Genomic DNA, 25943 nt, shown 5'->3' on the forward strand with positions numbered 1-25943 from the left:
GTGTCTGACTTTTTCTATAGGAACCAGAGCTTCTAACAGCAGCTGCAGGGACACGATTGGCTCTTATTTAGAAGGCAGGACTTATTCCACCACTTTTCCCCATTCAAAACAATATGAGTGATGTGTCTTGTGTTAGTCTATGGTCTTTGCTATTGGTCAGATATTTGTATATTTTTCACGCCGGACTATGCATTTGACTCAGATTCCATGATCGTCTGTGGTGTTTGATGTGTATACTGTATTGTTTCTTGTATTTGTCCTATTTTTTATATATTTGTTTATTGATTGTAAAACGCTTTGATCTTGGGGAAAGCGCTATATAAATTAAACTAATTATTATTATTAAAAGTTTATATTTGAGCTTTAAGGCCATTTGTATGCTTGGCATCTTTGAGTGCAACCTTCCTGTAGTTTAGCTCCAACCTGCTCCAACATACTTGTCTGTAAGTTTTGATAATGCGTTCCACTTTCAAACGCACATTTGCAAACTTCTCTAAATACTTTCCCTTGGGTGAATCTCTGCTGCCATTTGCGTTCCACTACATCAAATGGATGAAGGTACAGACCCCCGAGTGAGTGAGTCTACTCACACAGGCAGCTCCATATACCACACATCAGATCATGCTTAATTTACTCCCCACCTCACACAACTTGTGTATAATATATAAATTATTTTAAGATATAACAGCATAATACTTTGTTCAACCTTAAGCTGACTGTTTGTCATAGTTTATTGTATTTATATTTTATTCGGAGGGAAGTTTGCAAACCCTAGTGATCCTGAAGACCTTAACTAGCTGGTTCAGATGTGTTTAAATCGGGTTGGAGCTAAACTGCAAGACAGTGGTTTTACTTGGTTGGGTCATCACTTACCGTCTAAAGTAAAATCTAGGTACTGAAGCAAAGCCATTTGATAACCAACTGTAATCATGGTTTAAAGGCTATAGAAGTCCACTCTTCTTGTTTCCATAGAAAATTCGTCAACACAGGAAAGATTCATGGGCTGTTGAGACTTTCAGCATGTCTTGCCAGGTCAAAGCAGGTCATTTCTGTGAACTAAATGTGTCAAAAAGCACAAATTGGAGATTAAAAGTTAGTTAGCCTATATATGTCTACTACTTCTTACCATTGCACTTCAGTACTAATGTTTTTTTTTTTCTAGTATGATTATACAATTTTTCTTCTGTTTTGCTCTTTTATAGTCTGTCTGCTTCAAAAAAGCAGCTTGATCAGAGAATCCATGCAGCGAATATTATTTCAAAAAGCCCCTTTGGAACTGGCAATGCTGTAACACACAGCCCTGTAATATGTAGTGATAATTCTATCACAAGAACCTTGACTGGTGCCATATACCACACACCAGCTCATCTAATAAGTCACACCATTGCCAGCTCTGCGTTGGTGTTCCATGGGAAGATTAGAGCATTAACAAAACGTCTAGGACAGATCCACAACGGATCACACACACGCACACTCTCACTCCCCCTGATCGTGCCTTGATCTGGTTGTACTGTGCGGAGATAAATCCCTCACACACGTAGGGTCGGTTCTGCTGCTCTTCGAATATTGAGGCACCTCTTCAGTCTGTTTGTGCTGCTTAACAACCCCTGTGCCTCGTGCTCCACATCACCCTTCTCCTCCACCCCCATCAAATCTGCATTTGATTATCCCCCCCCCCCACCACCAGTAATCTCGCACGTCTCCCTACCTGCCGCGCCACCGCCTCTTGCTTATTGTTTAGTATAATGGTGTGGGGACTTACAAGGATTTACACCTGATTATGTCCCGCAGGGCGAATCCCCCATAGACTGACCTTGCAGTTCACTATTGCTATTGGCTAAGCAGACTCAGCCCATTCGGCCAAATTCCTCATCTCTCTCTCGTTCTGTGTCTCCGGCTCTCTCACTCACTCTCTCTCCATTGGCTGTTGTTTATCCACCCTGCCTGTTTACCTCCATGAGTCATCCATTTGTCACATTGCAGCTCCCGGTTGCTTTTGACGAACGCTGCCTTTTGCATAAAAGCCCGGCATTAATCGCCATGTTCTGACAGGATGACGGCGAGGTAGAGACAGGTTTCACAAAGGTATACTCAAATTTCTGTGTCAACCCCCCACCCCCCATGCCGGCATCCCTCCGTCCCTGCTCCTGTTTCCTGCTGCAGTCGGTCTGATGAACAGGAGAATTGAATTTCATTAGTTACATTGTCCCTGTTTTGAGCTTTGTGCTGCTTTCTTTTTTCCTCCCCCCTCCTTCTCACTCCTTATCCGTCTCTGCCTGCCACTCTTAGCTTTTCTCACCCCCCTCCCTCCGTCTCCTCCATCTCTCCATCTCAATGCGCCACAGCTCCTCCCTCCACCTTGCACAGCTTCGACTCCTCCCTCTCCATCTTTCTTCCCTCACTCGCGCTCTCGCTCTCGCTCTGCTGGGTATGGCATATATGTGAGCGGGTGCACTCCTGTTTACATGCATGCCTGCATCTGGGACAGACTCTCATGTATTCTCTGGACTGTAGCTGCTCGTGCTCCACACTCTGAGAATTTTCTGGACCCTTTGCTTGCTTTGAGGAATTGTTTGCCGTTTTTGTTTTTCCTCTCACTCATGAAATTCTTCAAAGGCCTCCTGTGTGCCACCCTGCCACTCTGGAGCGATTCGGATCCAAGCTGCACTCCGGCAGAATGGAATTGCCAAATTTAGACTCCACCGCATGACGTTTCTGGTAAGAGCAGTTTGCATTCAGTGCCAGATAAGCGTTTTGAGAACTCCGAGATCCTGTAAAGGGCTGAAAGGGGGATATGAGAATTTTGGGAATTGTGAATTTTAGGTGGGAAATGTGTCTGAGATGGATAGTGCACAGGCTCAGGAGAGAAAGATGCTGAATAATGCTTCTTAATCGGACATGGGACCAAATACCGTGGACTGTCAATGCACAGGGAGGGGGTCATTTGCTACAAATGAATATCTGTCCGTGTAAGCATTCATGCATATTTTCACCTGCACTATGTTTCTAAAAAAATCTCAACCCTATCCTCCCCCCCCACCCCTATTTTTATTTTATTTGTATTTCTCCATGGCCAGGTTATAATACATGTTATCTATGGTGCAGGCTTGTATGTATGCTAGACTTCTGAGTGTATTTTTGGTGCTGTTGTCATGGTTTATACCTCAAGGGTTTTTATTTTACAGGATGCATTATGAAAGAAAATAATGTATTGCTTTCGATGCGTTTGAGTCTTTAATTCACAGACCTCATTATAGAGCCTCTTTTCTGCCTGTTTTTTCTCTCTCACACTTTCTCTTACACACTTACTAACTAATTTCTCTCTTTCTTGCTCTCTTTTTCCTATCTCCCTTTTTTACTGCTTGGAAGCAACTTCCTCCGCAGCTAATGTGGCGTTTAAAGGAATAACAACATTACACTTCATTTCTTAATCTTGGCAAGCTGTCAAAAATACATTAAGAGGAGCCTTACAGGATACATCAAAGATTCATGTTATCTCAGTGTTCTCATTGGTTTCCTTTACAGCTGTCAGATCCCTCTGTCCATAGTTTCTTATGTAAATGTACATTGTCAGTGCACATCTATAAAAAAAAACATAAATTTTTATCTCATTAGCCATCATACATAGAGGCCAAAAATGTTCAGACAAGGTGTGAGCCGATTCTCAGATTCAAATCCACCATGTGCTCTGCAAAAACCTCCTTCTGCTGTTTCCCCCGCCCCTGAACACAGGGTTATCAATCAAAACACAATGCATCTACAATATGCATATAGGCTTGTGTTGGATAGGAAGACTGGAACATGAAACAACTGCATGGCAACAGTATCCTGGCCACATTCTGAAGATGCTGTAGCTGCCAGCGGAGAAATCCAGGCCAAAACATAATGCCATGGCTAAAAATTCAGCGCTGAATAGTGATACAAATAAGACAGCCTATACATTGAGATATGTTTCAGTATTCTAGTGATTGTGTTAAAAGGCAATCTCCCCATCGAGCAGATTCTCAGTTGGTGGTAATAGCCATTATGATAATGCTGCAGTCTGATAACAAACAGAAGATGAAACAAGATAAGGCAGTGCTACAGGAGAACTGCATCACCTCACGCTCCTGTGCCATGGGTTCACACATAGATTAGACCCTGTGCCTGTCAGCCTCTCGTTTTCACAGCTTTTGTAAATGATGCAGCCCAGGCAGTAAAAAGGGGCCGAAATCCCCAAAATCATTGAAATTCAGATCCTTTCCGATTGCGAACCTGCCACATCCCACTCTGCTACCCTATTCATTCTCTTCTATACGCTTTTTTAAGCACTCAGTGAGGGCCTGCTTTCAGCCGTGGCATAGATAGACAGACCAGGCGTGCATTTGTCCTCATTGTGAAGGGATGCAAGAATCGGACGCCATCAGCGCAGCGGTTCGTTTCTGTCACACAAAATGAGGGACTAGTGAAATAGGGCTGTACATAGCGGGAAAGCCAGCAAGAGGCTGCTGTGAGAGGCGACCGAGTGACATATCAGACAGCGCACACTCACTCCAGCCTCCCACAAATGTATTCAGAAGGTCACAGAGTCGCTTCACTGCAGCAGACTCACCCATTAAAATTTAATCATAACAGCTTTGTGTAAAAAGTAGAAAAATATGAGACCAGGCCCATGCCTTACTTTATTGCCACCCCGTTTCTAAGGGTTACGTGTGCATGTGAATGAAAATGATGTTTACATCTTTGAAGAAATGCTATCTGTCGTTTTGGAGAAGTTGGTGTCGTATCTCCACTCATCATCTGCAAAATTTGCGCCTCGTGAAAGACGAGAGGAAGATATCATTGATTGTATCAGTCAGAGTAATCAAATTATTAGCCTCGGATGGAGTGGTCAGAGGAACAATGCTAGCATAATTCAGGAAGCTCGAGTCTGATTATCCCGTGGCTAATTTCGTGAGATAAGCCCCTTCCTAATAGAACCATTGATAAAGAACTCCAAGGAGCTCAGCTTGAGCTAGATTGCTTTTGGGATTACGGGTGTCCTATATTCTCTCCACATTTTCTCTCTTCTTTTGTTTCAATTAAACCCAAAACAAAGAGCCCTGTGTTTAAAAGAGGAAGAGTGGTTGGAGTAATTACCAGCTTTGCCTGCTGGTAGCGGTGAATTTAAAGTGAATCTCAAGAGCATTAATGAGGAATGAAAAACACTTTATGGAATTATTATTAACCGTTACCGGAAAGCTGAGGGGAGGATTGACATGGGACTGGGCCCAATTAGACTTCGCACCATGACAAGGAACCTGACAGCAGCCGTATCTTTGGAAATTTAGCCAGACCATGGGCTAAAATAACATATAATGTTTCAGCCGAGTGATAAGAGGGCGCATGCTTGATGCAGCTTACAAAGAATAGATGTGTTTTATTGTCAAGAGTAAGAGACAGAAACACAGTGCATCTGTTTCATTACCAGCCCTTGAAGGATGCTTATTTAAACTGCAAACATCACATATTGCTCCATCGGCAGTTAGTCAGAAGACCAATATTCGGATGACAGGTCGTAACTTATTTCAATCTCAACCATGCTTGGAGTTGAAACATTCATGTCATTTACTCAATTTATGATTGCATGAAGCTTCCAGGCCACCAGTCGGCACAATGAAGAGTGTTGCTCTCGGTCTGAGCCGTCTTTTCTATATGGCGGTTTTCATTTTTGCTTCAGAGTTAAATGCTTTTAGAGTACAATCGTGGCAAGCCCTGGGAAGTCATGGGAAATATGTATTCAGGTAAAAAGACACTCTATAGTCTTGTTAATTCTATACTGAATTCCATATACAAAGTGTCCATTTAATATTCCTCTCAATGCGAAAGCCTCGCTTTGACAGTTTAGTCATACCCTTTGTTTGAATGGTATAAATTTCAGCGCAGTGCTTGACATTGTCGCTTCAATAAGTCTAGAGTTCTCTATGTTTCGACATCAAGGTTCATGTTAGTTTTTCCTTTAGTGGAATGTAGCTTTCCAAGCCTTGGGCTTTGATCTAAATCTTACTGTCATCAAAAAACAAGATCAAAAGAGAGGAATCAAATAGAAGCAAACAGTTGGAAGATGCATTTCTGCTTTGAATGCTGAATCCGTAGGCTTAAAACCCAAGCTGATTTGGTATACGAAGTTGTTTGTGTGGGGTAGGAAGAAGACAAATATATGGGGCAAGCAGAGCTGATTATTGATTTGGCTCAGGTCCTCACTGATTAACTGCTGTTGTAAATACCGATAAAGACACCTGCTTATGTTGTGATGAATGGTTGTGACTTGATTTGCTACTCACAACTTGGGCTGCCTTAACACTATTTTCAGTGACCTAGCATCCAGAAATATTTATAAAACAAAGTGTATCTTTTCACTCTGCTTTGAATGCTAGTCAGTTATACTATATAGGTACAACATAAGCAAAGCAGATATAAAACAATACATTTCATCTGACAATGATCTATGGCAAGCCGTTTTAGCTTAAATTGTACGCATTTTTACTAGTAAGAATTAAATTTGAGAGCTCTACAATTCAATTCTTACTAGTAAAAATTACAATTAGAGAGCTCTCTAATTCAATTCTTACTAGTAACAATTCCAATTAGAGAGCTCTACAAATGAATTTTTACTAGTCATATGTCTCCATTGACTTCCATTCATTTTTAATTACGGAGCTCTACAATTGAATTGTTACTAGTAAGAATTACAATTAGAGAGCTCTCTAATTCAATTATTATTAGTAACAATTCCAATTAGAGAGCTCTACAATTCAATTATTACTAGTAACAATTACAATTAGAGAGCTCTCTAATTAAATTCTTACTAGTAAAAAAACTAATTAAAGATATGTATAATTGCAGAGCTCTGTAATTGAATTAAAGAGCTCTGCAATTGCATTCTTACTAGTAACAATTCAATTGTAGGGCTCCGTAATTAAAAATGAATGGAAGTCAATGGAGACATATGACTAGTAAAAATTCATTTGTAGAGAATTATTGCTCAAATTCGATTTTTTATAGCTATTCACATTGTTGTCTTAAATATAACATATATCAGATTCCAGTGCAAACATCATGGTCCTGAACTGACCTGTATGCACAAAAGAACGATAAAAAAGACGTCACGCAGCACGCTGTCGTACGGAAGTAAACACTAAGGACATTAAAGTAAGTTTATTTATAGTGTGATCTGCCGTGGAGGCCAGCGAAATTATGCGCAGGGATTATAAAAAACAAAACAAAGACGAGGATGTGAAAAAAGAGAGCTGAGTTTTGAAACATTTATGATACGAGCCTTTGTGTTTTGCTTGTATGAGCTGTCACTGTTGTGAGCTCTGACAGATCACTGTCCTTCACTGACTACCTATCGCAACTGTCTTGATAACTTTGGTTATGTAAAATCTTTGAAGTGACTCCTATGAGCGCAGAATTGTGACAAATAATGCTCTGGAGTGTCGCATTAATTCCGATATGACTGTTGCAGACTGTGGTCGCATTGCAAAACATCTGACCTGTATTGGATTTAGTATCACATATTGTAACAAGTGGCACAAATCGGAATCGAAAAGATCCGATTCCATGTGGTTTGTGCTGTTCATACTGTCATTAGAAAAACAGATTTCACATATGTCACATATGAGCAAAAAAAAATTGGATTTGGGCCACATTTGCCTGCAGTCTGAACGTAGCCTTAACATATTTTGTTAATCCTGGGACAATATTCCTGTCTGAACATTTAAACATAACCATATCCTACCCCTAAACCCTACCCATAACTTATCCCTAAAATCAGAGGGAAATGATAGGTGAATAACACTGATGGAGAAGCACCTAACCCTGGTTGTAAGCCTAAACTTGACATAATGTAAACTCTAAACTTGTCCTTCAAATCTGATTGGTTGATTGGAATGTTGTTCCAGGATCAACAAAGATGTTGGTGAAATCACGGTTTGCCAATGATCCCTAGAACTTCGGCGAGCGAATTTGACTCCAACTGTATCCAAAAAATATTTCTCAGGGTATAAATGAATTGAACATTACAGACACAGAGCAAATGGGTCACCCGTGCCATTTCACAACCAGATTGCATGAGAGCAGACAACTAATTACCAGCAATTTAGCAGATAACTATTTATGTACTGGGAATATTTAGATAGCTGTTAACCACTGATTCGCTTCATACTGTGTGAAATGTGTTCAGTGTGATCAGGGATACCAGAGAGGGAGAAAAAGAGAGCGACAGGCAGAAAGAAAGGGATGATGAATAAATAGATAGGAAAAAGGAACAAAATGAACTCCCTCAGGCTAGTATATCCAATTAGTTGCTGCACTCTATATTCGCTTTACTTTTAACTCACAGTAGCTTTCTATTAGACTGTTGTGCCTATCATAAAACATTATACTTTGTGGTATCATTTGCCAGCACAAATGAATCATTATTTAATCCATCTCTAAAAGAATGTAATAACAATAAAAGCAAAATTAAACATTTTATAATTGTGATTCCAAATATTTTTTTGCGTGTGGCTCACATCGGACCATCCTCAAAACGCAGCCCATTTGTATTATTTCTCTCTTGTGTTCATTCTTCCTGTGTTTATATTTATGCATTTCAAATTAGTAGAAATATAATATAGAGTCTTTTTATGATGTATGAATCATGAATTTTAATTTGACCAGAATTAAAAGCCTACAAAAGTTTTTTATGCACTAAAATAGCAACCTGAATCAGTGTTTAATGCGTTTTCTCTCACTATGGTACAATAAATATTTAAAAAATGACATCATGATGAATCACCCCACCATTAACAAATTATTATTTCTTTGATATAGTACTTTGTTAATTAAAAACAGCACAAAAACCCTGCTGTTTACTGTAAATGTTTTTTTTTTTTCTCCCCCAAAGTATATAACTCTCTGGAGATCAAAACAAGTTATTAATTACTATGTAAAACATTGTTCTTTCATGATTGTTGTATCTAACCTGGAAGTTAAATCCCTGAATGAAGCACTCATTTGTGTTTACAGAGTGCCAATTGGAATACATACATTACACAATAAAGCCAGTGCACTTAAAAAGTATGAATGTAGGATGCAGAAACTGAGAAACAATGAAAATATCTTCGGATTTGAAAATATAATTATTTTCAAAAGTAATTTTCTGATAAATCATTTTACACTGATGCACTGTGTTTTGTTGTATGCACAGATTTTGAGCGTCACTTATAGAAAGATGTTTTCTCGTCTTTGTTTCGTGGCATTTTTTATTTAATAACATACACTCACCTAAAGGATTATTAGGAACACCTGTTCAATTTCTCATTAATGCAATTATCTAATCAACCAATCACATGGCAGTTGCTTCAATGCATTTAGGGGTGTGGTCCTGGTCAAGACAATCTCCTGAACTCCAAACTGAATGTCAGAATGGGAAAGAAAAGTAGAAGACCCCACCGGGTACCACTCATCTCCACTACAAATAGGAAAAAGAGGCTACAATTTGCACGAGCTCACCAAAATTGGACAGTTGAAGACTGGAAAAATGTTACCTGGTCTGATGAGTCTCGATTTCTGTTGAGACATTCAGATGGTAGAGTCAGAATTTGGCGTAAACAGAATGAGAACATGGATCCATCATGCCTTGTTACCACTGTGCAGGCTGGTGGTGGTGGTGTAATGGTGTGGGGGATGTTTTCTTGGCACACTTTAGGCCCCTTAGTGCCAATTGGGCATCGTTTAAATGCCACGGCCTACCTGAGCATTGTTTCTGACCATGTCCATCCCTTTATGACCACCATGTACCCATCCTCTGATGGCTACTTCCAGCAGGATAATGCACCATGTCACAAAGCTCGAATCATTTCAAATTGGTTTCTTGAACATGACAATGAGTTCACTGTACTAAAATGGCCCCCACAGTCACCAGATCTCAACCCAAAAGAGCATCTTTGGGATGTGGTGGAACGGGAGCTTCATGCCCTGGATGTGCATCCCACAAATCTCCATCAACTGCAAGATGCTATCCTATCAATATGGGCCAACATTTCTAAAGAATGCTTTCAGCACCTTGTTGAATCAATGCCACGTAGAATTAAGGCAGTTCTGAAGGCGAAAGGGGGTCAAACACAGTATTAGTATGGTGTTCCTATTAATCCTTTAGGTGAGTGTATATTTCAACATACAAACGCACATTTGCAACTCTTGTAAATGTTTTCTTCTGCTGTATAGATTAGGTGGTGCAGGCAACAACTGCGATAGGTGTGAAATAGACATTCACAAGAAATGTCTACCAGCTGATGACATTCTAGGAAAACATAGTTGTTTTTCAAAGTTTGTTTTTCAAAGTGTAAGGAAAATAGACATGCTGCAATAGATTGAGAATGGTGATGTTAAAAATTGGTAAACAGTTTAAAAAACGGTGTGTTTCAGAAGAAATGCAAACAAAATCAAAGATGCATAAAAAACAAAGGTGTCCAAAATGTTACATGCTAATATTTGGTATTGTTTCAGAGTCGGTATGCTCCGGTGAAAACTTTGTGACATGTGTGAACTTTGATGAGGCCAAGAACACTAGCACTGTATTCAATAACAATATTCAATATAAACAAGAATCCAACTCTAATGCGACTGAGCTTGTTTCACATATAACTGTTGATAGTTAGGTTTAATAGTTAGATCATTTATCTAACAATTGAAATTTAATGTTGAAACATTTCGGCATTCTGCTGATGAGGCCAAAAACTGCTTGAATGTTTTCATAAAAAAAAAGAACAATTATTAAGACATAAAACACAGCTTCTGTTTTCTGGATCGGGCCTAAAAGACCGGTGCCTAAAACTCTGGTGTCAAAGTAGGGGAGAGCGGGGCACAAAGTAACGCTTTTTGACTTTCTCAGTTTGTGAAAATCTTATGGTTCAGAGTATTTATTTTTTCCCACATTAATTTCCCACATGTCTAGTACAATTATGTGGTTTTGTTTTATTAATACAGTATTTACTTTTTTCTTGATATACCCCGAAAGAATTGAAGTGAAATGTGACAACATGCCCCATAGGTGGGGTACATTGTAACATGTGAGGGGCACATTGTAACATGACCATATGACAGCTTAAAATGTTATCTGATCTAATAAAAAATATATACAAGACAAACTAAAATATTTTCTAAATAAAATACAATTATTAACTTTTTCATATAAAATAATGGCATTTTTTAATAATTAAATATAAACTCATTTTTGAGTTTCGACTACAAACACAGGAAAACACAGCTATACAACATAGTTCAAAACAAATAAATAATTTGTAATTTCTGAACATTGACTCTCAGTCTTTATTCACCTTTTTCTCACATTTTCTCAATAAAATTAATAAAACTATAGAATATAATGGCATATTTCTAATAGGGGCACATTGTAACGCAGTGTGACAACATGCCCCGCCTGCACAACTGGGATTTAAACCCGGCTAGTGTCTTCTGCCAGTTAGCGAAGCATTAAAGAACTATCTCAACTGTTAAATAACATATTGGAGATTAAAATAATATCAGATTTGTCTAATTTTAAATAAACACAAAAAATAGAGATGAAAAATTAACTTAAGTAAGAAATTTACTTTTGCTATGGTTTAATAAATGTCAATGGATATCTTCCAATTTTCTTTTTATTTTGGCACAATTTTTTCTCTATATAGTGTTGATATGGCAACTAGTAAATACACCAAGTTTCGTCATGCTATCATGTGTGGAAGTATTTAAAACAAGTGTGTTACAACTAGCCCCGTGTTACGTTGTGACCCGCGCTCCCCTATTGGTGTGGACAGAATAAAAAATGAATCATCCCACCTTTCACGTAAAAATACCCCTTATCAACTGTAATTCATTAGCTTAACTGTTGTTTAGTGACATACACAAAATAACTGTGTATCTATGACTGTGCTGTGAAATGCACATCTTTAAGGGTAATAGTTAGACGAGTTTGAAGTGTAATAGTTTTATAGGTAACGGAAAAACAGCAATACTCATCTTTCATGTCGATGTTTCGTAGACATAGCAGAAAGATGTTCTAAAAGAAATATGATTTGTTTAGTCTTAAACTACACTCTCATGTAGAAGGACTGTCAATTACATGCAAACTGTACAAAAAGAAAAAGAAACAAGATGTAAACAGCGTAATCGACTAGTAAATAAAATGTCAATTACAAACATTCAAAACTGATCACAAGTGGCTTTTCTGTATTTGTTTTAAATGGCTCATGTTGTATTTACTTTTTAGCATGTTGACCTCTAGAACTTTTTTCTCTAGCAGTTTTTACCGGTACTTTGTTTAGCAGCCTCAAGCTTTAATGAATATGGATCTCTCAGTGCAATAGTCAGATGTGATTCTGTTTTAATAGTTTAAGTGTAAAACAGCATGCACTTGTGTACATGCAAACTTTTGTGTATTTAATATAAACGGTTCTTTTCAAGCCTCTTTTCTCAGTGATTTGGTCTTTTGAATCTTACGTGGATGTTTTGGACACATGTGATTCCTGTATAAAGATTATGTTTTACAGTTAGTCCATAGGCTTTACAAGAGTGTGGAACTTTGCATCACTACGGTGTGACAAAATATGTTGGCGTGTTAAAATACACCCAAAGATTTAAGCACAACTATTTACACACATACGAAGTAGGAGAATATCTGTATATTGTAGATTGTGAGCATTCCATTATCTGTTTATTTGGGGTCAGAGAACATCCTTAGCTCATTCATCTCTTTAATTTTTTCTGGATTTTGAAGTGTTAGTTAAAAAATAAAGATATTAGTTAATAACAAACAAACAAAAGCTTTAAATCAACATGAAACCATAATATTAATAAATAAAATATGGCATAATTACAGTTTGAAAGTGACTTCCGTAATATTTTCTTTTAGTAAAGCTGTGCCTGGATCACCCAACACAAAGTTTTGCGTTTGTGGGTGAGACCTCGCAAAGATTACACCAATATTAGCTTTCTCAAACATTGCATGTTTGCATTATGCCTGAAACTTAGTAATCAACATGCATTTCTATAGATCTGTCAAAAAAAAAAAAAAAAAATCATCTGTTATCATGGTTTAGTTGTATTTTAAAACTTTGTGTCAGACATATTTGGTAGCATGACTATCTCGTTTCATTGTGTATTAAGTCCATATTTATCAGGCTAATATTTGTAGAAATAAGAAAAGTAAATTTATAAAACAAAAAGAACCAGTTAATGGCATTGTGTCAGAACACAACAGGTAAGATATGTTTAGTTTTAACGTTTTATTCTAACTTTAAAGCTAGATTATCCTTTGAAAAGAGTTATACAGTATTTGATTTTGGGGAAAATCTGGAAAACTACCTTACACATGCAGTGTTTTCACCAACTGACCTAAGCCGTTGACCATCCTTAATGCTGTCATTGTGTGTTGGACTGTTTGGAGTATTGAAGCACCTATTTCTTTGCAAAAACATTGCATCAGACATATTATAGATCATATTTTTTACTTTATACTTGCTAGGAAATGAATTGAAATTGAACCTTTGTAGAATTATTTTTGTAGTAAATTCTATAAAAGAAAAAGCTGGAAACTAGTGCCATTTAGCTTAATCTTTGGTTTTTAAGGGAAATTAAATATTCTCAGGAGACCCATTGACCCCGGAAGACACGACTTCTGAAGACCTCTCGTGTGTAGATTCACTAAGTTGAAAAATGCTGTTTTGTAATTTACACATCTGAAATTAAGGACTAACTTGTAGGGTCCTCCAAAATCGAGGAGGTCAAAGGGCACGCTTCCTGCTATAGTATCATAAGCTCTCCCCAAAGTCTGTTCATGCAGCCAACAGACAACCTGTCGCATCAACAAATGCTAACATTTTAAAATTCTACATATATTTTGAGTAGATAATCGATAGTATATTCTCAGTAAAGGGTTTCACCCTGTGTGTTTCCACACTGATTATGTTCAGAAGATACAAGAAAAGTAAAAATAATATACAACTTATACGTGCAAAAGATCATAGCTACCGTAGAAAAAGTAAGATCATGCTTTGAATTAAGATGAGTACAATCAAATATTCGCTAAAGACAAACTTTACTTATGCGGCGTCCTCAGAAGCACATCGCGTCTCTGAAAATGTGTGGTGATTTTCTAATTGAAACACCTTAATCTAAATAAGAGCAATGTGGAGTCCACGGATTTCGTAAAAGCAAAAAAAAAAAAACATTGTGACAAACTTTGGCAACGTGTTTCATGTTGCATGGAATACTGCTTGAATATTTTTGTATAAATAAGATCTAAGATGACTAAGCACAGTTTTTGCTTTAAAATTGTAAAGTTTTTGAGCAGACGCTGTTTAGTAAAAATAATACCTTAGGTTAAATTTCTGCAAACTCATTTCTACCATACAGAAGTCTTCTAGGAAGATAAATAGAAGATACGATTTAAAAAAAAAATCTTTTTGATTTAAACAGTCTTTTAAAATAGATTTTTATAGATTATGCTTTTAATTAAATTAAGTAGGAATAAAATTCTGGAAAAGCAGACTAACTTTACATATGCTGTGACATTGTGTCCCAGAGGCTTATCTGGTCTGTAACTCCTCCCGCCTCTGTGAGGGTCTGAAGCTTCATTTCACACTGTAGTTTATTCCTGAAGGATCTGGGATTGTTTTGTTTATTACAACTTAAACTATTTGCTTTTTGGATTGTTTTTTATCATTGCATGAACAACTACTTCTTCAGCGCTCTGAAAACGTAAGGTGTTTATACACACTTTCTTATTTATATTAATTTAGCTAAAACTATGTTTACATTTGCACTATGTTTTTTGAAAATGTAAAAATGCAGTTTTCTGTGATGGTCGTGTTCAGGTGTACAGGATAGAATATGCAGTTACAGTACAAAAATCATTATGGCTATGGAAAGCACCCCATAAAAATTGCTGATTGAATCTTTTCATATAAATGAGATTTAAGTACAGTTTTTTCTTTAAAATTTTCAACAATCTAACGTTTTTGAACAGACGTTCTTTAATAAAAATTATACTTTAGGTCACCATTAAACAAAATCATTATAGTAATCTCCTAAAAGATAAATAGAAGATACGAATGTATTAAAACTTTAAAGATTTATTTAAACAATTTTTTCATTTGAAAAGATCATATTTAAACTTTTACGATTATGCTTTGAAATAAATTTAGTACGAACAAAACTTTCGCTCTGGAAAGGCGTTAGCAGACTAACTATACATATGCTGTGACATGATGCACAGAGGCTCATCTGTTCTGTCACCCTATATCCTGAAGCTATCATTAATGATTGTCAATGAACTTCTTTCTCTGAAGATGTGGCGGTGATTAGAAGGAACTTACTGTATAAGCACCCCGTCAATGGGGGGCTGCCTGAGGCATCACAGCTTCTAAATGTTTTTATTGTTGCTCTCTCTCTCTCTGAAGATCGGCCTATGTGGTGATTTTCTCACAGATACAACTTAACAAATTATTGAACATTTAACATGTGTGAGATGACTTGTGACACTTCAAATTTCAAATTATTTTACATACCCCTAATGAATAAAAAATATACTTTAAGTTCAAGTCAAGATTTTCAAGTCAAGTCAAAATTAATCAATGGACATATTATACTCACAAGGTCATAGACATTCCAATTAGGACAGGGCGATATGGCCTAAAAAAAAAATCCTGATTTAAATTTTGTTTCTTCCCCTACTTAAAATGGTGTAACCCCCCCCCCCCCCCCCCCCCCCAACACAATGTTTACATGGTACAATGACTGGTATGCTGCTGTTTTTATTATTGCTTTCATAATTTCAATTAAATTCTTGGTATTTGATTCTGATCTTGATTCAATATCGATTCCTTTGGATAAATATTAGGTACAGTAGATACATGTTAATTTTTCAAAAAAAAAAAAAAAAAAAAAAACTCACCTAATGCTGTAAACATACAGAGCCCTGTTAGCTGGTATTATTATTAAAGGTTAAATATAACATCTCAAATTAAATATAATGCGTGTTTTTTATAATAACAACATTATCATTTTTTAACGATATAGGTAAAAATATAATAAATATGTAATATAGTTATCATATTTAGCAGAATACTCCTCTCAATAGCAATTTTTCAAAAAAGTCCAACTAACGTGCTATGGTCATTAACCCATTTGTGCCCAAATTTTTCTGAATGGTTTCATGCATATAATCGTGTTAATAGTGTCCTATGTGAACATGTTCTGCATTTATTTTCCCCAGGTTTTTTTTTTCTTTCTTGAAAATCATAACTGAATGTGCGGCAACTATAGTTGCCGGTGGGCAAATATGTTGTATGCACCCCCTCAATGTAAAATATGAATAGGAGTAGAAAATTTGGCATTTATCTCAAAATAACTGCTTTCAGCAGATTAATCTTTATTCATAAACAAATTTATTATGTATAAAAGTCGAAGAACATTTGATGCAAACCCCAAAAAACTGCATCTAGCTTATAATCTCTTGAATATGAAAACATAACAAACAACAAATCCATTTGCCTTAACCATTGTGCGCTGTTCAGGGTCTTTTTGACCCACATTTCTAACTTTCATTCATGGGGATAACATGGATAATTTGACATTGTTTAGTGTAAGATTTTTGCCCATCTTTTGGAAAATGCTGTTTTAAAAATAACAAATTATCACTTTAACCAGTAGATGGCTGCAGAGCACCACTATTTGCTATATGCTTTTTGACTAACTGAAAGACATCTTTTCACAAGTTTTTCCAGTTGTATTCATATCTACATATTATGAAATCACAATTATAATAATAAAAGTTACTTTTTGTCAAAGTTTAGGCACTTTTTGTACTTAAAAAAAATATGTCGCATCCTGATCAGCTTTAATTTAATCATAATGTAACATTATTGGAAAACTGATTTTATTTCTGTACAAAAACTGCTAAACTTTGACAAAAAGTAACTTTTATTGTTATAATTGTGATTTCATTATATGTAGATATGAATCTAACTGGAAAAACTTGTGAAAAGATGTATTTTAGTTTGAAACTTTTAGTACTTTTAGAGCTCTGCAGCCATCTACTGGTTAAAGTGATTTTTTTTTTTTTTTTTTTTTTTTTTTTAACGGCATTTTCCAAAATTTGGGCAAAAATCTTACACTAAACTGTCAAATTATTAGATATTAAGATATCCATGTTATCCCCATGAATGAAAGTTAGAACTGTGGGTATTTTATAAGGCAATTTTTATTTATTTTTTGGGAGAATTTTTCTTTTCTTTTTTTTGAACATTTTGTGGAGTAAAAATGTCCAAATGTGGAGTAAAAACATTAATAAACTGAGTAAAATTACATTTGTTTAAAATATATATATTGTTACAAAATTACATTTTGTTGCCTGGGGTCTCTCAGACCCCAAATAGCCTGACTGTAAACCGCAAACGAACAGCGCACAAGGGTTAAAGTTGTGGAACATAGTGCAGAACAAAGTGCAGCCATAACAGGGCATTGTGTATCAAAAAGTTAAATGAAAAAAAAATAAAAAAAAATAAATAGAATGAAGAAAAATATATATCTATATGTCATTTAAAGGGTTAAGTTATGTTTATGCACTAAACAAGACCAATAAACTTGATTTATTAACCTATTAACACAGTATACCCCATTTTCCCATGATATATGTACTTACAAGGCATTTGCCCACCGGCAACTATAGTTGCCGCTTGGACTTTTGACTAAGTGTACAAAAAACTATAGATCTCTTGTAAGATTTGTTTTGTTTGGATGATTCCAGAGACCTTCATGATTATGTAGATATATATATGTCAACAAAAAATACTTATTAGTAACATCAAAATGACCTTTCTTTGGGAGGGTTTGCCTTCGCCATGCTTCCTGGAAGTAGGGGTAGGAAGTTGACAGCTTCATGTGACAGGGAGGAAGTGAATACCTTTTTTTTTTTTCTTGAAATCCTTTATTTGGTTGTTTGATTGCATGTCATTGAGAAATAAAACATGGACAACATCTAGAAAAATACTTACAAAAGGAAAATGACAACTATGCACTGCAGCAACTATAGTTGCCGGTGGGCTTAAATTAAATGGCTTTCCTGAGGTAAATGTAACGTTACGTGACATATTGTTCTCAAGCTGTTTTATGGAGCTCTTTCCGTGGTTGAAAAACTCTGATCGATCGATTTTATGTAATCTCGGTAAGTTGAACTGTATCTTTCAAATGACCTATTGATCATTCGTGTTTATTTAGCCTACTATTAACTAGTAGTGTTTATGTATCTCTATGGCAAACGCGCGGGGGGAGGGCTGAGCCTGTTCGGAACTACGGGAGCCCAGAGGGGAGCGTCGGCGAATGTTAAAGAGAAAACCGATTTCCAGTCAAACAAATCGACGTAAACTACACATTCGAGTTAATCGATAAAATCGATTTATCGCCCAGCCCTAATTCCAGTCACTGGTCATACATCATTTTCAGCCCCGGAGGATACCCAAGGTGAAAGGTGGCATTGGCATGGAGGGGTCAAGGTCAGCGCTAGGGCACAAACTTGGGTGGTCCACGGGGCGTGGCAAAAATGTCAAGACGTCACCCCAGGTCAAGAGGTCATCATCAATTATAGGGTCATCAATCATTTTGACACTCTGTGACTCATAATAACTACTGACCTATACTGAATATAAAACTCAAATAAATAGGGATCTGCAAGTGGGTCACTCCCAAGCTTTGCTTATTTGTCTTGTTTGGTCAAGCCGAGGCTCACCGCCAAGGTCAAGAGTACAATGGTGAACAGGGAGAGAAAATAGAGAGGCTGCGTAGCTGGTCCGACGTGATATTTTTTCTCAAGGTTATCGCCAGGATGAAACAGAGGGGATGGAGTGGGAGAGAGAGCAAGGATGATGGACCTTTGGGTTGAATTACATTTGTACATGAGTGGGAGAGACAGAATATCATCCTGTGAGCACTCATACACATGAGCGGTGTAACATGAAAATATAAAATCAATTCAACTGATAGCCACCTTCTGTGGTTTCAGATGACGATGAATCTTGATATCGCCGTGACGGGCGCGTTCAGTTTCATCGGTGTAATAAGCCTTGAAACAATACGTCCCTGAAAAACAATTGTTTGTTGTTGACAAAGGTAAATACTCATATTAGGTAAATACTTCAACCTTAAACATTAATTTCTCTGTGAGGGTCTCTAGCTTAAACAGATAAATAGCTCGGTTTTCCAACGTTGGAGGCAGAATTGATTTTGCCCTCTAGCTTGACAGATAGCCCTGAAAGTAACAAATAGCAAAGAAGAGGACAAATCTTTGAAGCGCAACACTTATTAACTTCATGAGTATTGGGAAGGTGCAGTAATCTAAAAGTGATCTAGGCCTCCATTAGTAGAGGAAGGAGGCATCAGTCGGAAGACACCTTGTGAAAAAGAAGCCTCGCTAATTCCCCCCACATGCTGACAACAGATAATTGAAAAGCAAGGCTGCACACCCTTTCATCATCAACCGGATATGGACTTGTCAATTAACTTGCTCATATTTCATTGACTGATTGAACTTAACTGAACAGTCTTCTGCATTCCGCCTGTTTGATTGTGAGGCACAGTGGATGCTGCAATATGGCAAAATAGGGCATTACATTTGAGGGTCCCTCTCTCAGAGGAGCGCTATGTTAAAATAAACTTTATTTCTTCCCTTCGAGCTAGCGGGCAGGGTTGAATGGGTATGACCTTCCCATGTTACTGAGGGAAAAAGAACAGAGGAGAAAATGTAATTTCCACTGAAAAGATCTTAGGAGAGCAACCCACTTTAAAACGGCAAGCAGCCTGTCGTGTGACTGAACGCTGGGTAGTAATTATTAAACAAAGAGAATGCTTAGCGCTGTTCTAAAATGGGAATGTTGATGCATACTCAACATATCACGCTTTTAATGTAAACAACTGCACATTTAATTTGCTTCTTAAGAGAATACTACATTTATGACAGAGATGGCCTTTTAATAGTGAGGTGCATGCTTGTTACAGAACTGGCTCGACTTTAAGAATCCAATACAAGCACGCTACTCCCTTTTCCCATATGCAGAATGACTCTCATTGACTACTGTATTTTTCTTCAAATCAATCAGGCTAAAGGCGCACATTTCTGTATGAATATATTCCATGCCAGGAACGGTTGGTTACACTAAAGTACCCTGAGGTAGATATGCCTTTAAAGACACCATTCTCTACATGGAAATTCATGCGGGGGTGTTGACTAATAAGATGAGCTATTGACCATGTGAGTGATTTCACTATATTGAGAATTACTCCGTCAATGCAATTTTCTGGCAGTGCAACAGAGAGAAGCAGTTTTTTCCTTCTTCATACATTATTCATAGTTTCCTGACAGACTTTGATTTGTATGTTTACAGAATGGGGGCTTCCTGAGCGATGATTTAATCTTTTAATTGGATAATAAATCCAACACTTTGTGTAGTGGCTTTTCAATTGCCATCAGTTGACCACAGAGGCCAAATTAGTTTTAAAGCATTTGCATACCTTAGCATTTGGGCTAAAACAAAGGTTAGAGGGATTAGGAATAAAGATGGAAAAGTGTGTGTGTGTGTGTGTGTGTGTGTGTGTGCGTGTGTGTGTGTGTGTGTGTGTGTGTGTGTGTGCGTGTGTGCGTGCGTGTGTGTGTTGCGTGTGTGTGTGTGTGTGTAAACCATAATTTCAATTTGAAAAGAAAAAAAGAAGAAAATGTTAGTGGTTCATGTTAATTAGACTTTTAGTTTTTTCTTTTTTATTGAAATCATCATTTTCAGTTCGCCCATTGGCAAACATTTGCAAATTACAGGCCAAGAAATAACAGCACAAATGTTTACAGTGCACTTTTCATCAGTTGTAAAACAGGTACACATTTCTGCCCATGAGCAGAGCTATTTTCTTCCTGTGGGAGTACTATGTGACACCACAACAGTGAACAAAATACAACATTTTATATATTGGAAGCCACGGCCATGTTTAATTAGGAAAACTGTGATCACACCAGAGACCCACTGTAAATTTAAAGTGATTTCCATCTGCTTTTGCTTGCTTTTTGTTTTAATTACCAAGCAAATTTGTCAATAATTTTTAATGAGGCAGTACCTTTGACCTGTTCTCTCCTCAGACAAATCCCCCCAATTATAGTTAAAGGTCAAAGGTGGTTGTTTGGCAGATATTCAGGAGACATGCAAATTGAACTAAAATTTGCATCGCAGGAGATGTCACACATGATAACAGTTTAAACAACCCTGTTGTGCCTCCGGAGGCTTGATGCCTGCTCAGCCGGGGAAGATCGAGATAGATTCAGCGTGATTAAAACATCCCATTCTTGGCAGCTCTGTTTACGTCATGACCTTCACCCTCACACCTCTTCATGCCACACTAGTCGTTTAATCGATGTAGTAATTCTCTCACAGTAGCCTGATCGCTCTGCTCCCCGACTGTATGCAGATCACACTCGATAGATGAATGAGGGATAAGCACCCTTGACAGTAACGGTCCTTTTGATCTAGCTGAGGAGCACTAATATGAAACTGTTATCGTTGAAAATATTCACCTAATTTCACACCGGACCTCTAAAGAATCTTGCACATTGCCGACACACCTGACAACACTCAGAGATGAAATCAGCAAATCTATGCATTAAGTAGACTTTCACTCCCTTTCTGCAGGCAGTTTCATTCTATCAAACTAGTCTGGCCTAAGCCGCTTCACAGTCCTGTGAGTTGTGTTGTACTTTTCTCTCAGAGAACACTCTTTCTGTGTCTTGTAGTTTTCAGTGTGGGAAAATTATATTGAATTAAAATATTGTCAAAAGCCATGATAATAGCTGCCCTTGAGATATTCTATTGCAAATGTGTAAATACAAGTTGGCTAAACATAAGATTTTCAATTCATGTGTTTTAAAATATGCACTCTACTGTTGAACCTACAAAGTATCATTAATGCGTCCATTGAGTTTGCAAAAATGTATTTGAATTCACTGATGCAAGAAGTATTTAATTCTGGGTCACTTTCACTTGCTTTACAAATGGGAGCTACTTAATGTTAACCTAATCAATTATTAAAGCAGCCCTGTCTACTTAACATGATTTGTATTTGACTAGTCCCATTAGCAACATCGTACCTCATCGAATGCAACTTGTGTGTTATTTTGGCAAATTCTCTGTCTTGAGTTCCTTTATGTCAATATTTCACGAGTCTCTTCACAAGCCCTAAACCAAGATAAGACTGAGCTTACCCAATCAATTTAGGAAGCAAAGTTTGAAGGTAAAATAGTAATGAGCCAAAGTTGATTTAGATTTAACCTGTTAAGAACCAAAAAAAATGTAATTTCCCTTCCTGTAATATTTTTTCAATATATAGGTTACCATCTATTATGTATGTAGTTTTAAGTTATAACTAGTTAGAATTATGCCATGCTTCATTTCAAAGGAATGTTTGATTATTGTTTCTTTTTATTGTTTTGTGTATTCTCAAGTTTGCATTGAACCTACAATAGTACGCTTAAATCATTAGTAATTTGAGGTGGTCCTAAGCCATTATTGAAAATGTATTTTCTGCACTAGAATGCAAAAAAATACCATTAACCATCAAAAGAATGGAAAATACAAGTTACATGTCCAACATATGTCCTTGTATATATATATCTGTGGCTATACTTCTCTATGGCCAGTGTTGGTTGTTTTCTTTTTCTCATACAGTCGTTTACTTTTTAATGCCTCTGTTCTATCATTAATCAAAGCTCTGAGTTGCCTTTACGCAGCATGTTCCAGCGCAGTAGTCTGTTACATTTGTTAAGTGTCAGCATTTTCTCCAACACCATCTCTTGCTATTTTAAGAACAGGAGCAATATGATTGTCTCTCAGTTCCTTTGCTTTTTTTTTTTTTTTTTTTAGTGGAATGAACTTTGTCCATGTTGTGACCCAATCTCTCTACTCTTTTTCTCAGCAGGTTACCATCAAAATGGTGGCCAGAGAGGCAAGTGGGCACAGCTACCTGGTGGCGTGCTGGCAGCCTATTCTTATCCTGATGCTGGGTACCGTTCTGTCCGGCTCTGCCACTGGCTGCCCCTCTCGCTGTGAGTGCAGTGCCCAAGAGCGCTCGGTTGTGTGTCATCGGCGGAAGCTGATCTCCCTCCCCGAGGGAATTCCCATTGACACACGACTGTTAGATCTCAGCAAGAACCGCTTGAAAGCCATCAACCCTGAGGAATTTCTCAATTACCCACACCTGGAGGAGCTACAGCTTAATGAGAACATCATTTCCATCATTGAACCAGGGGCCTTCATCAACCTCCTTGGCTTGCGAACTCTGGGACTACGCAACAACAAGCTGAAGTTGATTCAACAGGGTGTTTTCACTGGCCTCAGTAACCTCACTCGGCTAGATATTAGTGAGAATAAAATTGTTATTTTGTTGGACAATGTGTTTCAAGACCTCTACAACCTGAAAGAGCTGGAGGTGGGGGACAACGACCTGGTGTTCATCTCTCACAGAGCTTTTCATGGCCTCAGCAGCCTAGAGCAGCTCACTATGGAAAGATGCAACCTGACCTCTGTGCCAACAGAGGCCTTCAGTCATCTTCACAACCTGATGATCCTCAGGCTGCGGCATCTGAACATCAACATCATTCGAGACTTTTCCTTCAGGAGGCTTTATCGACTCAAAGTCTTAGAGATAGCAAACTGGCCTCTTTTAGAAACCTTGACCACAAAGTCCCTCCATGGACTCAACATCACAACCTTGAGCATCACAAATTGCAATCTCACTGCCGTCCCTTACGTGGCCATTCAGCACCTGGTTTACCTTCGATTTTTCAACCTGTCCTTCAATCCGATTGAGGTTGTGGAGGGCAACAAAATGCACAATTTGCTGAGGCTCCAGGCTTTTCACTTGGTTGGGGGCCGTCTAGTCAGCATCGAGCCTTATTCATTCAGAGGACTCAACTACCTTCGGGTTCTCAATGTATCCAGCAATAGTTTAAGCACTTTAGAGGAGTCTGCCTTTCACTCGGTCGGCAATCTGGAGACACTGGCTCTTCATGACAACCCCTTGGCATGCGACTGTCGTCTCCTCTGGGTCTTTCGCCGTAGATGGAGACTTAATTTCAACCGCCAGCAGCCATCTTGTGAAATGCCAGAGTTTTTGCAGGGTAAAGAGTTTAAAGACTTCCCAGATGTTCTCCCAACAAATTATTTTACTTGTCAGAAATCTAAGATCCGAGATCACAAAGCCATGCATAAATTTGTGGATGAGGGGACCACTGTCCAATTCCCTTGCCAAGCAGATGGAGACCCCGCTCCCATGATTATGTGGCAGTCTCCAAAAAAGCAATTTATCACTACTAAAACCATTGGCCGGCTGTCGGTGTCTCCTGATGGCACCCTAGAGGTTAGATATGCCCAAATACAAGACAATGGCACATACACATGCATTGCTGTCAATGCAGGGGGTAACGACACCCGTTTGGCTCACCTACATGTTCATAGCTACTCTCCCAATTGGCCCCATCAGCCCAATAAGACTTTTGCCTTCATCTCGAACCAGCCCAATGATAACAGTGCCAATGGAACTGATGCGATTGATCCCTTTCCCTTCGATATGAAGACTCTCATTATCGCTACCACCATGGGGTTTATCTCTTTCTTGGGAGTGGTGCTGTTCTGTCTGGTGCTCTTGTTCCTCTGGAGTCGAGGGAAAGGCAATGCCAAGCCAAATATTGAAATTGAGTATGTGCCACGGAAAATAGATGGAGAAAGCAGCCCTGCTGAAGGATCTCACAAAATCAGTATGAAGATGATTTAAAAGACTAATCACCATTGTGTGTGCATTACGTGAATAGGTGTTCTTGACAACAGACTTACTTTGAGGGAGGAAGGAGAGCGTAATCTTTGCACCCCTTATGGAATTATAAAAAAGAACAATGTTCTGACAAAAGCCTTTTACATTTTTTTTACTGACTGTACAGATCAATCATGCAGGGATTGTGTACTCAAAGGGAAAGCAGACAGGTCATTTGAGGGTTTCAAAAATCTGTGTACTTGTTTGGGTAAGTGTTGAAAAACATAGTCCTGTTGAAATTTGTGCGAAAGCCAGAATACAAAGGACCGGTATATATTTATACCTGTCCTCTTGTCTCTTTTTCTGTACATAATGATTTCGATGTACATTGGGCAATACAGTGGTTGAATGCAACCGATCAGACGTTATTGGTTGTTGAGCCTACTGGAGTGCATGTGCTATATCTAGATACATGCAAATTGTATAGGTCTAATTAAATCACTGTAAATGTCCATTACCAACTCTTTATAAGAGATCAGTTTGTTTTAAATGATTTATTGATTAGGCTTGACAATCATTAATATCTCAATGGTCAAGTATTAATCATTAAATATGGTTTGATGGTGCGATTTCAATTTTGACATCTTACATAGTATCATAAAGCCAGATGTAGCTTTGAATTTAAAGCCATTTGCTTTGACTGAACATGTGACAAAACTATTGGACCTGTGGTTGTACTCACACTAAACTACTATTCCATCAGACAGATCTCCTTAGTTTTTATTCACCTACTGGTGAAAAGTTTACAATTTTATTGATTTAGTCATCAAAATGTCATCAATTTGCCATGCTATAATGCATTTTCTACCACTCTCAAGAGGCAGGAGTTGCTCAGTAGGTAAATGTGTTCTACAACCCTTGAAACACTTACAATTATAGCTGTTTTTGGGACAATGGATGGCTGTAAAACATATTAAAATGACAAGCTTTTATACTTCAATGTCTTTGCTCATTTCTTTTGCTCTGCTCTGTCAATTAAACATTGAGAGCTGGTGAGGTACACAGGAAGATTATTAAAACGCTGCTCTAATGTGCAGCTAAAA

The 25943-nt window shown here is 37.7% G+C and overlaps 1 protein-coding gene across 2 annotated transcripts; it reads left to right on the forward strand.

Moving 5' to 3' along the window:
* Positions 1-1979: 1979 nt before the first annotated feature.
* On the forward strand, positions 1980-25832 carry lingo1b (leucine rich repeat and Ig domain containing 1b). 2 transcript variants are annotated; one of them, XM_084403928.1, is made up of 3 exons: positions 1980-2085; positions 2617-2718; positions 23008-25832. In XM_084403928.1, the coding sequence occupies exons 2-3, from the start codon at positions 2707-2709 to the stop codon at positions 24862-24864; spliced, it is 1869 nt and encodes a 622-aa protein (XP_084260054.1). In that variant the 5' UTR covers positions 1980-2085; positions 2617-2706; the 3' UTR covers positions 24865-25832. The 2 variants fall into 2 exon arrangements, with proteins under 2 accessions (XP_084260054.1, XP_084260055.1); XM_084403929.1 differs by lacking the exon at positions 1980-2085 and having other exon boundaries at positions 2587-2718; positions 23011-25832.
* The last annotated feature ends 111 nt before the right edge of the window (positions 25833-25943 follow it).

This window comes from Rutilus rutilus, assembly GCF_951802725.1.
Source record: "Rutilus rutilus genome assembly, chromosome: 3".
Classification (NCBI taxonomy): domain Eukaryota; kingdom Metazoa; phylum Chordata; class Actinopteri; order Cypriniformes; family Leuciscidae; genus Rutilus; species Rutilus rutilus.